Raw genomic sequence first — 17681 nt, 5'->3', positions numbered from 1 at the left:
TATTTTAGGGTTTAAAGCAGCTATAAACTCCGCGTTATTATAATTATGGGACTTATATAGTAATTCTTTTAAGATTATAGGGTTAACTTTCTAGGGCGGTATAATGACTTAGGCTTAGTAGCGGAGGTGTTTATTATTAGCGTCCTTAGACCTTATTCTTAGTAGCTAGCTTAGGGTATTAGGGAGCGTAGCTTTGCTTTTAGGTCTATATATAATTATAAAGTTAAACTATAAAAGGAACTCTGCCTACTAGACTTAGTGCTAATTTAGCTACTTAGTAGTTATAAACGTCTATAGGTTCTTATAGTTGGTAATAATTTTAAATAGCTTCTTAGTCCCTTATAGCTTAGGACGCTATTCCTTTAAAGCCTTAATAATAGCTAAGAGTTCTTTATTATAGATCTTATAGTTATACTCTAGCGTAAAGTACTTTATAGAAAAGAATGCGACCGGCCTTAATTTTCCGTTATTATTATATTAGGAAAGGACTCCGCCGGAAGCCTAATTTAATATATCTATTTCTACCACTGTTTTCTTTATATAGTTATAGTATACTAATACTAGTGCTAAAGTAAAGGCTCCCTTAAAGGCCTTAAACGATTTAGCTTATTTTAGTCCCTATAGCTATCTAATATCCTTCTTTAAGAGTTTTATTATAGGTATAGCGATAGTAGAGTAGCCTTAAATTGTTACGGCTCGAACAAATGCCTCTGAACCGAAGCTTGAACGAATGCTGTATTACGAAGATACTAAGCTGAGGAGCAGAAGGAGGTCGAGGAAAGGACAGGTCTATATACACGAGCCAAGCCTCTAAGCGAGCCCCTGACTAGGCTGTATGTAGACGTCGTAGGGGCGGTGCCCTAGCGCCGTCACATAAATAAATTATTAGTAGAAGTTCGCGAAGCTAAGAAATTGTTATAGTTCTTTAATTAATATCGGGTCCTTTTATTTCTGTAAGGCCTATACCTTCTTAGGGTCTATAGTTATGCTATTAGTTAAGATAATTAAGCCAAGGTATTTTGTTTTAGTAAAGTAGAACTTAGACTTATTAATATTAATCTAAAGTCTAGTATTACCGAGTCTTTAGATGACTTTATTTATATACTTAGTATACTTAGTATAACGGAACCTTGTAGTAAGAACTACGATAAGTTCTATTAATGGGCTAGGTATGTAGGTATTGTAAGTAAGTCAACAACGTAATAACAACTGGTGGAGTGGTTGCCTAACAGATTAACTTCAATTATATTCTAAGAATTACTACAAGAAAGGAACTATCTAGGTAGGGACTAAGGGTCTTAAATACACAACCGTACTCCTATAAAATCCTTCTTATATATAATGTACGTCTTATATATAAGGTACGTAAGTTCCTCTTATTCCTCTTATTTAATACGTAGTATATTATATAACCTTGGTTACCATTCCTTATTATATAGTTCTACCGGTTCCATTATAGACCGTGCCTAAATTAACCAACTAGCTTCTTCTGACTCCTCTTCTAGTAGTTGTAATATTGTACTTAAAGCGTCCGTAACACTATCTCCCTCCTTTTTATCTTCGTCCTTAAAGATTTAAAATATCTCTAAGTTATTTACTAGAGGTATAAGATCCGTCTAATTAATTTGGTTAATATTATTACTTATTATACCTAAAGCAATTTCTTCTTTACACGCCCAACGTCGTGCCCGTACTATTGCTGCGATATTATCTCTTAGTAAGATTATACCGTCTCTATGTTCTCGTTATATAAAAGAGGGGTTAGTTTATATTACATTGGCAAGTCCTTCTTCGCAACAACTATTCTCTTGCTTAGAGTGCACTAAAGCAAATATTCATTTGTCCTATGACGTTCGCTCTACCTCTAATGCTAAATATGCGCGACCTATTACCCTTAATAGTTATCTAGTTCCCTAATTAATTTATCTTAGGGTCTCGTGTTTAATCTACTGCTGCGCAGCTAGATAGTAAACTGTCTTAAGCCCTTACTAAGTTAAAATATTCTCGTGATGCGGAACAGAAGGCCCTAGATGCTCGCATTACGGCGTCTACTTAACTGCTTCGTCTTAAGAAGGTTTATAAGAAGGTTTATTCTAAGGAGTGGAAGCTTATAGAACAAGGTCTTTAGGAACTGGGTAATAAGAGAACTAACTCTCTTTCTGTAATAAAGGGAACAACTCTAAGTAGTTCGGCAGTTGCTCTTCCTAGGTCCCCCTTAGGTAACTTATTCTTTAATACTCCTTTCTTATTAATATTGCCTAACCTATTTTCCTCCAATACTCCTATACCTTTCCTATAGCGTTTCTTAAATTCTCTAGTAGCTCCTAGGTAGTCTTAGTATAGCCTATCTACTTAACCTCGTACTATGTTTCGTTGTTAATGTCCTTATGGCTAACAATCTTCAAAACTTGCTATTTGTCTTCTTCTTGTCCTCTATACATGTCTGCCTCATAGGCTAATAGCTCCACATTCCCATGCGCTGGCTTTAGCATTGCGATATACTATATAGGGTAGATTTTTATTTTGGCTAGTAGGTCTAATTTAAACGTAACTGGTGAAATTCTCTATGTAATTTTAAAAGGTCCTAGTCTGACGTAATCCAACTTCTTGCTTAGTTGTTAACTTTTAAAATTTCTGTATAGTAGCCATACTTTATCTCCCTCCTTAAGATCTGGTCCCTTAGATCTCTTAGCATCGTAGTATTTTTTTATTCTTTACTGTACTACCTTAGCTATTTCCGTAAGGTTTGCATAAAGATTTATTAAAGTCTCTATTCTTTACTTAGCTCTACTACTTATCTTCTTTACTTAACGTGGCGATAATAATGTCCTTAGTTTATATCCGTAATTCGCCTTAAATGGTAACGTACCTATTTCTTCTTATAGTGTTATATTATATGTAAATTGTATAATTAGTAATAGCAATACCCAATTATTCTGTGCATAATTAACGTAATGCCTTAGATACTGTTCTAGTGTCTAGTTTAATCTTTCTGTTTAACTGTCTGTCTGCAGATAATACGCGGTAGAAGTTACTACTTAAACTCCTTATTCTGCCAAGAATACCTCCTAAAATACTGCTATAAATCTTGGATCTCTATCCGATATAATTTTACCTAGTGTTCTATGTCTTACGAACACTTCTTTAATATAGATTTTAGCGATATCTTCTGCTGAGATTTCTTCCGTATAGGCTATAAAGTATTCCTACTTTATAAGCTTGTCTACTATTACTAGAATCGCGTTATGATTCTGTCCGGTAATAGGATCTCTTAACTTTAGTAACTTAATAATAAAGTCCTATAATATAACCTCCCATGGTCTCTTTAGTATTTTAATAGGTTGTAGCCCTCTATATAGCTTATGCCTTATTAGTTTATTTCTTTAGCAATCTAGATACTCTTTAGTGACCTTTCTAGCTATCTTTTAGATTCCGTTAATAATATACTCCTCCTAGAGTCTTAATACTAAGCCCGTTACTCTATTATGTCCTTAAGTTAGTTCCTTATAGAATTCCTCTATAAACTACTCTGCTATACTCTTTGGGATATACTTTGTTTTTTGGTTTTCGTATATATCTAACTATAGATCTTCTAGTTATACTTCTAGAATCCTTTATACCTAAAAGCTTTCTAGTATCTTATAAACTTTTTCTAACTTATTCTCTTAAGTTACTGCAATCTTTAAATAATTATACCTAATCAATCCGTCTGTGTCTTTTCGTAGTAAAGCCCCTAATGGCTTATCGTTATTTTATAGTTTAGTCTTTCTACTTAAAGTATCCGCTTATACGTTCTCTATTCCCTTAGTATACTAAATTTTAAAATAGTATTCTATAAGCATCTCTGCCCATCTAACCTATCTTTAATTAAGTTCCTTTATTATTAGGAATCCTATTAGGTTCTTATAATCCGTTTTAACTATAAATGGTTTTTTTATACCTTGTAAGAATGCTTTTTATTTTTTTAGTGCTGTAACTATACCTAATAACTCCTTGTTATAGATGTTATAGTTTAACTCTAGTGGTATTATCTTTTAACTATAGTATGCCACTAGATGCCATCCATCTAGATACTTTTATATAAAATATACTCCTAGTGCAAAGTCTAATGCATCTATTTTAACCACTATCTCTAGTTTTAGTTAGTAAATCTTAAGAACTGGCTCCTGGGTAAATAACTCTTTAACTTTTTTAAAGAGTTCTCGCTGTTTCTCTCCCTATGCCTATAGTTCTTCTTTTTTTTATTAACCTTATAAACGGCTTAATGTCCTTTAACTATTAAGCTATAAACCTTCTACAGTAATTACAAAACCCTAGAAACGATCTTAACTATATAACGTTTTTTAGTTCTTACCAATTCACTATAGCCTTAATCTTCTTTAGATTGATGCTAAGTTGGCCTAGTTTAATAATAAATCCAACAAAATCAGTCTTCTGGTGAAGAATTTATATTTCTTAATTACTACTAGCATCTGTTCTTTTTATAGTCTCCTTAAAACCTATTTAACATATTCCCCATATTCTTCCTTAGTTATTAAGTAGATTATAATGTCGTTAAGGTATACTATAATAAATTTATCTAAGTGTTCTCTTAATATATTATTAATACGCTTCTAGAACGTTACTAGTATATTTATAAGCCCGAATTACATAACTAGTGGTTTATATAGTTCTTCCTTTAACCTAAAGGCTGCCTTCCTTAATCCTAATCTAATAGTACACCTATCTTAGATCTATCTTTATAAAGATTTGCGCATTACCTATCCTGTCTTAGATTTCGCTAATTAAGGGTAAAGGATACCTATCCTTTTTGGTGATGCTGTTTAACTATCTATAGTTAATATATATCCTTAGTTTGCTATTCTTTTTTAGTATAAATAGTACTAGATAACCCGCTAATAACTGCAATAGTCTAATATATCCCTTTTATAAGTTTTCTTAAATAAACTCTTTTAATGCTCTACCTTCTTCTTTAGTAAGCTTATAGATTGGAAAGAACCTTAGACTTATTCCTGGTTCTAATTCTATTTTATAGTCCTATGCTATATACTCTAACAGCTGTTTACTTTTAGGTAACTATAGTTTCTTACCATATTTGTGGTATCTTTTTAGTATATAACTTAATCCTTTTTCCGTTTCTTTGTAGGTTACTCCTACTTAGTACCATACTAGCTTAGCTTATTATTACATCTTATAGCATTAAGTATCTCTAATATCGACCTAACCTATAATCTAATTAATCCTTAGATTATATTCCTATAACTAAGGCATTCTAAATATTGCCTTATTATTTCCTAATAGTAATATGTTAAATGATATCTTAATTTATCTTCCTTTAATAGTTAACTAAATAGGTCCTATTTTAAGATTAATAATACCCCCTCTATAGGCTATCGGATCTTCTAAAATTATTACTAATAGGTAAGGATATTCCTTCTGCCTATATAGTAATCCTATTCTTTTAACTGCTATTAGCAAGATATAGTTCCTTATTACTCCACTATCTATTAGCGCCTTAAACTGTTAATCTTGCTATTTAACTTGTAAATTTAGGTATTATCCTTAAATTCCTTTAAGGGTCTAAGGCTCTACTACTAGCTCCCTCTAGTCCCATAGGCCTCTACTTTTCCTAACTATTAGCTACTAGATCTTATTTATACTTAGTCTAACTTAGGCTAATACTTAGTTTATTTTTTGTCCTTAATATACTCTAGATAGGTGTTCTCTAAACATTCCCACTATTATCGTCCGTCTAGGTATTCTTCCGTAAGAAATCTTCCTAGTTAAAGTATTAAGTCCCCTTATTCTTAAACTTCCACTAAGTGCTAACTATATATATACTTAGCGTTTCTATATTTCGCCTTATCCGTCATCCAATATATCCTTATTAGATACTTTTAATTTTTGTCCTTTGGTGTTCTATGCATATTACACGCATTATTTATGCATGCTATCTATAACAATATATAATATGCTTAATATCTTAGGTTAACTCTTAGCTTATCCTCATCCTTAAGTTTAAACCTTTCTTGTGTTAATCTAAGCGTTGTAACTTTGTTTATAGGTACTAAAACGCGTCTTTTACTTCTCTAGTCCTCTAATTGCTTCTTTAGATCCTTTAACGTTATAATTAAGGCCCCCTTAATATAAGTTATAGCCTTTTCTATAATCGGGTAGTCTTAGATAACTTTTTTGTTTAACTATATATAGAAATCTTCCTACTTGTTATTATGTCATTATTTATACCACTTTTAGTATAGCTGCTTAAGTATATACGGCTCGTCCGTAAGGAAATATCTCTTTATTACTATATTGTAATAGCCTTTAGTATATTATTCTTCGAACCTAGTAGAAATCCCTAGATCCTCTTCTTATTTTAGTTTAATAAGCCACTTTGCTCTTAGTGTGCCTATTCTAGGCCTATTGGTAATTTTTTATACTAGTGCTCTATCCTTTGTATATCCTAATATGCTAGATCTCTTATCTAGTTTCTGTTCTTACTATAAGGTAATTTTTGCCCTAAATTCCTCTATAGTTTCTTTTACGTCGCGTCTTATAAGTAGATCCTTAAAGTTTTTATACTTCTTAATCTTGGTATTAACTTTTTAATCTTCAGGCTAAACACTATATTCCCTTAGTAAGTCTTCTAGGTCTATATATCTATCTCCTAGTCTAATTACTATTTGCGCTGCAGATTCTCTAATCTATAAAGAAGCTCCTTACCTCTTACTTATAGGTATCCTAATTTATACCCCAAATTCTTAACCCCTTAGATTCTTTAATCCTAAGCTTACTTCTAACTTAAGCTTAGCTCCAGCCTTAGTCTAACTAGGCTTCACTAGTGTCCTTATCTCGTCTTAAGAGTCCTAGATCTTACTTATCTCGTCTTAAGAGTCCTAGATCTTACTTATCTCGTCTTAAGAGTCTTATACCGTTAGGAATTCTTATCCTGAGCTTATTTGTATGTCTTTAAACTAAGCTGCTGCTCTACTCCATTGGTTTCTGTCTGTTATAGGTCTTTAAGCTTACCTTATCTTATCTTAAGAATCTTAAGCCTTTGGCCTTTTGCCTTTTTTAAGTGGTGAGCTAGCACTAGCAGTCGTCTGCTTACTTAATTATCTCTAGATATTACTCCTTCCGTCTTATAAAGCGATAGATACCATATCTAATAGTGTTATAATACCCGTTACTAAACCTTGCTCTATGGTGGTCTTAGTCTCTACTTTTATTATATTATTAAGGTTTAGATACCCCTAGTTAGTTCTTTTACTATTCTTATTGCTATTAATTAATAAGTACTCTAACTCTATTATTATTATTACTAATCTTTATCCGTATATTACTATAATATCTTAATCTAGCTTATAGAGTCAATCTTATTTTTTATTTAACTCTTTAGTTCCTTTAAGTTCTTTTAACTCTAGCTCTTATAGCTAATAGCTTACACTATATTTAGCGTCTTTATAAATTTGGCATGCGTTATTATAACAAAACGCAAAACTTCTAATTAAACATTCTTTTGTTCCTTGCAGCGTATTATTATCCCTCTATACATGTGTGCCATATACTGCTAGTCTAGTTCCCTTTACTATATAATGACTCTAACTACTTCTATAGTCTCTGGCGAAATAACCCTGTTTTCTATAATTTATGCAAGCTCCTTCTTTAAACTATTATTTTTGCTGTAGAGTCCGCTTAAACGTCTTCTGCTACTAAGATCCTTGGTTTGGCCTATACTCCTTAGTCCTATAATTACTTAATTCTTAACCTTTAGGTTTCTATAGTTTCTTACTCCCTCTCTTATAGGTTTCTTTAGTACTACTTAGGTCCGTTAGCTCTGCGCCGTACTATAGTTTCTAATTTAGCTTTAGTTATTGCGTGCTCTACGTCTTATATAACTGTGGAACTCTGTCCTAGCCCCTCTTAGCCTATTCCCTTTAGAAGATCCTATTATTAATCTTAATTACTTAATCTATTAATTCCCTTAGGGTATCCGTATCTTCTATTAGAATAATTACGTCCTAGACTTTAGCCTTAAGTCCCTATTTATACTATGCTATAAGCGCCTTATTATTCCACTTAAGTTATATAGCTAGCGTTTGGAATTATATCGTGTACTTAATTGCTAAAGTCTGTTGCGTTAGGTCCTAAAGCTTTCTTTCCGCTATAGTTGTTGCTTCTGGGTCCCCGAACATTTATATAAGTTGCTCTATAAATCTATTCTAGCTTAAAAATATAAACCGTACTTCTTAGTTTGTTGTTGTTATTCCGTTTACTTATATCTCTATAAGGTAAGGCTTAAACTATTTAAGTGCTTTTCCTAATAAGAACAATCCTGCATATGCTACTTAATCTATAGTTATTGCTAGCTTTACTCCTTCTTGTGTAACCTTAAAGTGTATTTACATAAGGAATCCTTTAAACTTTAATCTTTCTCCTAAGAATCTTTTAATTGATAGTAACTTAACCTTTGCTGCTCCTATCCCATTAATCCTATTTTTGAGTACTATATTATCTCCCGTTAACTAATTAACTATTGTTTATAACTGTTTTACTATCATAGGTTGTTATAAGTTAGTGTTTGCTATACTAGTGTCGTTACCTAATCCTGGCGTAGTTGCCGCTGTTAATGGCGTTGTGGTGGCTGCTTTTGGTGGCATGTTGTTTGACTTATTAAAACCGTAACCGTGGTAGTGATTGTGTAACGGAACCTTATAGTAAGAACTACGGTGGGTTCTGTTAATGGGCTAGGTATATAGGTATTGCAAGTAAGTTAATAACGTAATAATAACTGGTGGAGTGGTTGCCTAACAGATTAACTCTAATTATATTCTGAGAATCACTATAAGGAAGGAACTATCTAGGTAGGGACTAAGGGTCTTAAATACATAACCGTACTCCTATAAAATCCTTCTTATACGTAATGTACGTCTTATACGTAAGGTACATAAGTTCCTCTCGTTCCTCTTGTTTAATACGTAGCATGTTATGTAACCTCGGTTACCATTCCTCGTTATATGGTTCTACTGGTTCCATTATGGACCGTGCCTAAATTAACCAACTAGCTTCTTCCAACTCCTCTCCTAGTAGTCGTAACATCGTACTTAAAGCGTCCGTAACACTTAGCGTATATTTTAGAAAAAATAAGGACGTTATTAAGGTAGGTAGTATAGTAGTTATTAAGGGCGTTATATAGAATATAGTTAATATAATTTTAGAATATAGTAAGTGTATTATAGAAGCTAAATAGTATAACTAGTATCTTATAAAGTCCGAACTAGGTAATAAATACTATAAGCTACTTATAGCCCTTTATAATCCAGATCCGGTTAAATATAGTAATTATATTAAGTTTAGTAAAGTACTTAGCACTATAGAGTGCGTTAAGTGTCTTGCGGATTAGTAGCAGTAGGTACCAATTTTTAATAGTAACTGTATTTAGGCCTTAGTAGTTATAGTAGATTTATATACCGCCACTAGGCTTAGCGGCGAGGAGGAGTAGTATAGTAGCTAGTAAGGTTAATTTACGGATAAAACCCTTATCCAGTATCTTATTAATCCACTTCTTTACATACCTAAGTTTAGTAGGTAAGAGTGGTCTATTTTTATAATACGGGGCCTAGTTTCTAGGGGTAATCTTAATTTTATAGTCCTATAGTTAGTAAGGGGGTAGCTTATCTATATTTTTAGGAAGGAAGTGCTTAATATATTTACAAAACTCCTTTAGTAGGCATTATAGAATATCTTCGCGGGTTAATCCTAGTTTGCCTTTTAGGAAATTTTTAATATTAGTATTAACTATCTTCTAACATAAAAGCTCGGGTTTAGTTTTTAGATTTATTTTAAGAAAGTTATAGAAATAGGGGGGGAGTACTTTATAGGCTTTCTTTATTATATAGTTGCCTTCTACTAGCTAGCGGAAAGACCTTTCTAATAGGTTTGGTACTTNTATTAGGCCTATAGGCAGCTCTTTAAGTAGCTATTAGTGTTTATCTTATTTAACTAGTTCTACTAGCTCCGCTATATAGATCCTTATTACCTTTACGTCTTTTTATTTATAGAACTAGGTAAAATTAATAGTATAAGAGTATTTAATATTGTCTAGGTTAGGGCGTATTTAGTTCTCTAGTGCTATAGCTAGGCTAGTACGGCTTAGTTAGCCTAGGGGGGCGGAAATAAGGCGGTAGCTTTATACGGTATACGCGGGAGATAGATATAAGGTTAGGCGTTATAGTGGCGCGGTTTCTATTATTTGGGTCTTAGTAGTTTTATAACTAGTCCTTACTATAACGCGGGCTTTAGTATGTATATATAGTATATAGCTTAATTTTAAGTATTAGGCTAGGCGGCTAGGGTTTAAATAGTACCTAGGTTGGGGTTGGATTCTTAGTAGTGGCGGTATAAAGCGGACCTTCTTTCTTAGTCTTGGTAGGGCTAGCTAGCCTATTATTTTAGTCTTAAGTACTAAGGTAGTCCAGTCTTCTACTATTTTGTTTCTTTGCAGCTATATAGGCTCCCCTTTATTAGGAACGTCTTCTACTATTAGGGCTTTATATATAGTCCTAGGCACTAGGCTTAGTAGTGCTAAGTATCTATATAGGGCGTCCCTACTACTATCAGTTATCCCCTATAAGAGGTAGTGCTTAGAGTAGTAGTTTAAGTTAAAGCGGATTTTAAGTTTCCTAAAGCTAAAACGGGGCTTATACTTCTAAAGCTAGGGCATACCTAGGATAATTAGGGTAGTAGGCGAGAATTTAATAATAAAAAAGAGTATAGCTTTAGTATAAAGGCCGATTAATATTTAGGTAGTAAAGTAGTCCGTAATAAGCGAAGATAGGATACTGTTTATAAGGCGTAGTGACCTAGGTACTAGCAGCTTCTTAGTTATAATATTATACTTTCTTATAATAGACTCTATGTCGGCAAATGCTATTATAGTACTACTAGAGTCCACTAGGCTTACTATATTAATATAAACTTAGGGGTATAGGTTACGTAATAAAAAGAGTTAGGTTTAAATAAGGATTAATTTCTTGTTACTATTTACTAATCTAAGATTAAATAGTAGCTTACTAATAGAAAGGATTAATTAATCTAATAATAGGGACCTAATCTTCTCGTCTTCCTCCTTATATAGTTTAAACCCTTAGATATAACTTAGTTTAAAGGTTTACGTTTTAACGACTAGGGTATAAAGCTGTTTTAGCGGGGCGGTCTAATGTCTATCTAGCTAGCGGTATTAGTTTTAGTCTTAGTTGGGGTATAGAAAGACAATACCTCGCTAATAACGTAGCTATGTTTATATTCGCTAGCGCGGAATTACTAATACTAGGCGTTATTAACGGGTTAGGCTCCTATATAGGGTATAGTTTAGAGTAACTAAGCTATAGGGTTAAAGGGGGGGGGGTATCCGCCGAGGCTATAATAGGCTCCGCGGTTGCCGCGTTTATAATAGACTCTACAGTCGCTATATCCGCGGTTATTAGTTTACGTCATTTAACGGGGTGGTATTAGAACTGGGTTTACTATCTTAGCGGGGTTATAGGCGTCTTTTTAGTAGCTAGGCAGGCTATAGGTAAGGTATAGTCTATTATTAACGCGGCGCTTACGCTCCGTATTTAAGATTCTATTAAGGTTTATAGGTTCTTTAGTTACTGCTAGGGTTAGAGTTAATATAGAGGTAGGGGCTTAGGTAGGTAGGCAGTGGTTAGCATTCTTTTTAAGGTTGGCTTGGTATATATAATTTATAAGGTTTTTAGCAAATATATCTATTTACTTACTCTAACCTATATAGTCGCTATTATTAATTTTATAGGCAAGTTTAAGTACTAGCTCTTCTATCTTTAAAGAGATAAACTTTTAGAGTAGGTCCACCTTCTATTTATCTATTTTTTAGCGCGGACTATTAGCTTATTAAGCTCTCCCTTCTAGGACTAGTAATTACGCTCACCCTAGGGGAAATAGTTAAGCTTATTCTTTACAACCTAGGTTATATTAAGGACCTTATAGTAGGTAGTAAGGTCTTTAAGCATATCTTCCTTAGTAGGCCATTTCTACGCAGATATGTTGCTTAGGTTCTTATATATAAGCTCTAGGCCCTACTTAATAAACCTATAGGCCTTATCCTTTAGTATATCCGAGATATAAAGGATCTAGGACTAAACTATATTAAAGTAGTCCCAGTCCCAGTTAAAGACTCCCTTAATCTTAATATACTAGGTTTTAAAATTAGCTTATCGTTCTAATAGGGTGCCTTTTCCGCTGAATATTGGCGGGTCTTTAGATCTCCGTTTTTTCCGCTAGGTTACTACCGTTATTATAGGGGTTAATTATTTTAGAACGGCAATAGTCTCTACTTAGGAGTTAATAGTTCCTATCTAGGAAGTAATAAGGGTACTAAGGTTTTCGTTAGCTTTCTTATTAGCGGTGTTTATATTATATATATACTATAGTCCTACTTTAATATTATTAAGGAACTCGTTAGTATAGTTAATAAGGGTAAGGTAAGCTTTACTAGGCTTAAAGGTCTTAGGGTATAGTAGGGAGCGGCAGATTGTTTACGTAATATTAGGGTATATTTTTATAAAGAGGTTTATAAAGACGTTATAGGGGTTTTAGGTTTCGGCTATTTTAGCATTATTAGTGTTACCTATTTAGGCGCTAGGTAAAAACTAAGGATTATTCTAGGACTACGCTAGGGACGTGTCGGTTTTAGTAGAGGCGCGCATAGATTGCGATTACTCTAGGGCGGAGGTTAATTGGCTAGGGTATAAGGAATTAGTAATTATAACGGGGTGCAAATTAAAGATACTACAAACTGTTATAGTGCTGCAATAAAGTAGACTAAATAACTACGTTGTGGTATAAAGAGGGGAAGAAGGTAGAAAGGGGGTATTATATACAAATAGTAGGGCCGGCCGCTAAGTCACTAGTGGTGGGCCGGCTAATAGTAGGAAACAGTACGAGATAGTATGAAACAGTATGCGTTAGGTCAGTGCCGTGACATATACTATCTTTTTAAAAAAACATTATATTATAAACTGGCGCGCTAATACTAGCGGCAGCTTAATTAAGGCTTTATTAGGCTTAGAAGTATAAAAGATTCTCTTAAAAAAAGTTAAGTTTTTTAATAAATATTCTTATAAACATAGCTTAAAAAAAGCCTATTTAGGTCTTTTAAACGTCTCTATAAAAGTAGTATTATAAATTTATTAAAGAGGTATCTAATAAAAAAAAACTTATATAAATAGTCTATACTTACTTTTAGTATAATAGTTACTTAAAGTTAATTACTATAGAAAGGGATCCTTTAGTAGTAAAAGAAGGCTATAGCGCTTAAAGCTATATTTAGGCCTTAAAAGATAGTCTTATATTAATCTATAAGCCTTTAAATATCTACTAAATAGATAACGCTCTAATTTATATATTAAAACTTATAAGGGAGTAGTTAAAAAGGTATAGCGTTTAGACCTTAAAATTCCCCTTTTATTTACCTAATTTAAACCTAATTAAATATTTTTAGCTAGCACTAAAAAGAAAGGTTCTTAAGCTTTATTTAGAGCTTAAATATATAAAATAAAGTATAGAGAATCTAAAGCGTTTAATTAAGGTATATAAGGAGGTGTAGATAGCCCTTAATTAAGGCCTTATACGGCCCTTAATTAATAGTATAAAGTAAAGGCTAAAGGTAGTAAAAAAAGCAGACGACTAGCAGATAAAGTATTAATTATAATTAAATAATCTATATATTAATTTAGCTTAATTTAATTGCTACGGCGTTATACGATTATTTAAAGTTGTGTTAATGTCTTAGCACTGTACTCCGGCACGAGTTCACGGCAACAATACCCCGCCATCACGTGCTTCTATCACCGACTATCTTTATTTTTCTCCTTCTCCGCCTCTCGTCTCCTAGTAGTTCTAAGACGCGGGTCATTTTTGCTGCAATGAGTTCATTGCTTCCAATCATCTGGAGATCGAACAGCGAGGAATATGAGAAAGCACGCATTGGGCGCGTCTTCAACCACCGCAGACCTGAGAGGTCCCCACTTGCTGTCGTCGCGCCTACCTGCACATCACATATCATAGATACAGTTCTTCTGGCAATTCAGCGGGAATGTCGCATCTCTGTCCGCTCCGGAGGGCACAGTTGGGCAGCGTGGAGTGTTCGAGATGATGCCATTCTCATCGATCTTGGAAATTTCCGCGAGATTTCCCTGGACGAAAAGACGGGCATTGTTAAAGCTTCTCCAAGTACGACCGGCCGGATGCTCAACAGCTTCCTAGCTGAAAAAGGCCGCATGTTTGCAGGTGGCCATTGCCCTGATGTCGGTCTAGGAGGGTTTCTCCTACAAGGTGGCATGGGGTGGAATTGCAAGGCCAGTCTTAATATGAGATATTCCGCAGCACTCTTCTCATTTAGAATAGAATTGGGGTTGGGCGTGTCAGAGTATTGCTGCCATCGATGTTGTTACCGCAGATGGTTCGTTCATACACTGCGGTGCAGATCAAAATAGTGAGCTTTTCTGGGCCGCTCGTGGCGCTGGTCCTGGTAATTTTTCCTTCCCTTTGGCCGCATGCTATGCTTACATGCACAGGTTTCCCTGGAGTTGTCACGCGCTTCTACCTTCAGAGCCGTCCAAGCTTCTCCCACATGCGTTCCTCGGCGTATAGTTACCCAAAGAGCGATTATCGTAAGGCCATGGATTGGGTGCTTAGCGTAAGAGAATGCATAGCCCTTCCTCTATACAGATCTAAATTCTAGCTTAGATTACTGCCGATTTTGACAGCGACACTGAAATCGCCGCGGTATCAAGCTACCCTCCAGGTCATGATGAGATTCACATCACAGTTCTTTTTGTTACCTTCAAGAATAGCGAGGAAGCGGCACTAAAGGCTCTCCAAAGAGCTGAGGACAGCCATCCCGCTGGAACTGTGGGTCACTGGTTTTGTAAATCAACAAGCCTTGAACAGGAATACAATGATCAAGCTAGAGCGAGTCCAGAAGGATACCGTTACACCGCCGACAATGCTTATATTTGCAATGACGCTAATGTTTCAGAGATTTTGGAAGAGGCTTTTACTACACTGCCATCGCGAAAGGCATTTGCTCTCTGGTATTCTATGGCACCTGTCAGTAGGTGTCCGCTCGAAAATATGGCGCTGAGTATGCAAAGCGACCATTACTTCGCACTCTATACCGTCTGGGAGCATAAAGAGGATGATGAGCGGTGCCAGAACTGGGTGAAGAACATCATGAGAGGTGTTGAGATCCACTCGGAGGGTGCGTATCTCGGAGATTCCGACTTTCAGGTTCGAGGAACGAGATTCTGGGGAGAGAAAGAAGGTATTAGGCTTCATGACATACGCCGCAAGTGGGATCCTCTTGGTACAATTTGTGGATACTTGGATGCTGGAGACATATCTGGTGTAAATGGCTTAGAGAACGTCCATGAGTGGGTCGCGAATGTCAAAATCTAAAAATGTCTCAAAATTATTACTTTGTTCTCAATCTTCATGTGAAAGAGACTCGAGTGTACATAATATGTATTCATGAGCATGTACGGAGATCGATAACAAAAGTTCTTGCTAGGGTTGCAATCCGTCCAAAATGTAAATCCTGACCTAACCGGATTCGGAAGATCCGGATCCTGACCGAAATTCTAAGCCGGGTCCTCTATGTTTTAAAGGCCTAGGTTTTAATAATTCTCCGGGTTTTATATAAGAGATTTTAGAGATAATATTATAATATATAACGTTAGGCAATTATAGGATTTTATTAAGTTAGTAATATTATTATTATTTATTCTTACTTAATATCTAATGCGGTTTTAAATTATAGACTATACGGACGAATACTAATAAGTTAGGTATAAAAAACCTCTAAAAGAAACGTAAGAGGTAATATAGTATATACCCCCCCTAGGTATACCTGTACTACATTAACGGGAGAAAAATACCGTTAGGTTAACTGCTTTAAGACTTAATAGTCCTTAATTGTCTATTTTACCCTATATACTACTTATACTATACTTCTATAACTTAATAGATTGCTATAAATTACTATATACCTACCATTTCTACCCTATATACGTATATATGTCACCTATAGTCACCTCGCTTATAGTATAAATCTTGTCCTATATAACCTTCTACTCTAAAGAAATAATAGGATAAACTAAATATCTTATTCTAGGCCCCTAGCCTAGGTCCCTTACCCCCTATTTATTATATTTAATAACGCGCTTAGCCTAGTATTATACTTATAGCTAAGTACCTATATTGCTAACAATAGAATAAAGCTAGGTAGATTAATATATATTAGCAACTTGGTTAATTAAGGCACAAGTATAGTAAGAGGGGCGCGTAAGCCTCTATAATTGGATTGTCTATAAGCGAGGATCTAAAGCTTAAGAGAAAAAAAGGAGAAAAAGACAAGTAGCGCTACTCGGAGTTTTATATAATCTTCTAGTTATATAACTATAGCTCTCTACTAAGTTGTGCTATTTTCTACTAGTATTATAATATTACCCCTCCTCCTCTCCGCAAAAGCCTGCCCTTAAGCTTTATAGTTTGTATTATACCCATAGGGCGTTCTTATCTTTATGCTCTTTTAGTAACTTATTGTTTTATCATACTAGCACTCTATCTATTTATCTAGGTATTTTAGCGATCTAGGTTTATTAGGGTAACGGCTATAAAACTTCTAAAGCTTACAGGGACTACCTATAAAGTTCTATATAGGGTACTAAGTGAGATCCGGGTTATATTAGCTACTATTAGTTATAAAATATTAGGAACTCGCTAAGAGCCATAATATACGTATCTACCCTACTATTAAAATAGTATACCCCCTATAATCCTACTATTATAGCTCCAATATATATAAATAAGGGCTTATTTTATAGCTTTACTTTAAGGCTATAAAATAAAGTTTTATTTATATAATTTAAAGCCAAATTGGTAGAGCTATAGGGGGTGCTTATTTTTAAGGGGAGAGAGGCCAGATTAGTTAGTATAGAGCCTTAATTTAAGTTTTATAGCCTTAGTAAGGTAGCCCCCTATAGCTTTACTAATTTGGCTTTAAATTATATAAATAAAACTTTATTTTATAGCCTTAAAGTAGAGCTATAAAATAAGCCCTTATTTATATATATCGGAGCTATAATAGTAGGGTCATAGGGGGTGTGCTGTTTTAATAGTGGGGTAAATATATACGTCATAGCTCTTAGCAAGTTCCTAATATTTTATAACTAATAGTATTTGTAAGTCTCTACTAGGGCCCACCCTCCTAATAAGAAAATTTTCCCTATTACTGTCACGTCGTAGCGTTCGCGATGCGCTGCCGTATATATATCTCTACATTTACTCTAATAGTTTATTAGTACAATCCTAATAAAATACTAATAGTACTACTAGGTTTCTGGGCTCTACTACGTAGAGGTATAAAGGCCGATTTTATAGAGCCTGATCTAGTAGTATTATATAGAGGTTTTAAATCGGCGGGTATAAGGGATATTATTAAAGTTACCTTAGGATGCCCTTAGGGCAAACCCTAGATATCCCTTAGATAGTTATTAGTTACGTATTAAAGGTACATACCTATAATATAAGTCTCTTTAATCCTAGAGGCATTACCTCCTTAAGGATTTATCTCCTCTATGATTATATTATATAACCCC

General features: G+C 34.3%; 2 protein-coding genes across 2 annotated transcripts; one reads left to right on the top strand and one right to left on the bottom strand.

Annotated features, from left to right (window-relative positions):
* Nucleotides 1-9298: 9298 nt before the first annotated feature.
* Nucleotides 9299-9616, bottom strand: K441DRAFT_593016 (uncharacterized protein; the record flags this gene model as incomplete). Its single annotated transcript, XM_067644907.1, has 2 exons — nucleotides 9299-9444; nucleotides 9472-9616. Coding segments are annotated over 2 exons (291 nt in total), but the record flags the coding sequence as incomplete, so codon positions are not given.
* Nucleotides 9617-13926: 4310 nt separating this feature from the next.
* K441DRAFT_670432 (FAD binding domain protein) lies at nucleotides 13927-15597 on the top strand. The gene is made up of 4 exons (XM_067650280.1): nucleotides 13927-14378; nucleotides 14428-14551; nucleotides 14598-14719; nucleotides 14770-15597. The coding sequence occupies exons 1-4, from the start codon at nucleotides 13947-13949 to the stop codon at nucleotides 15478-15480; spliced, it is 1389 nt and encodes a 462-aa protein (XP_067497172.1). The 5' UTR covers nucleotides 13927-13946; the 3' UTR covers nucleotides 15481-15597.
* Nucleotides 15598-17681: the final 2084 nt, after the last annotated feature.

Source organism: Cenococcum geophilum (assembly GCF_001692895.1).
Source record: "Cenococcum geophilum 1.58 unplaced genomic scaffold K441scaffold_82, whole genome shotgun sequence".
Taxonomy (NCBI): domain Eukaryota; kingdom Fungi; phylum Ascomycota; class Dothideomycetes; order Gloniales; family Gloniaceae; genus Cenococcum; species Cenococcum geophilum.
Note: the sequence above shows the minus strand (reverse complement) of the source record. Positions and strands in the feature narration are given on the sequence as shown.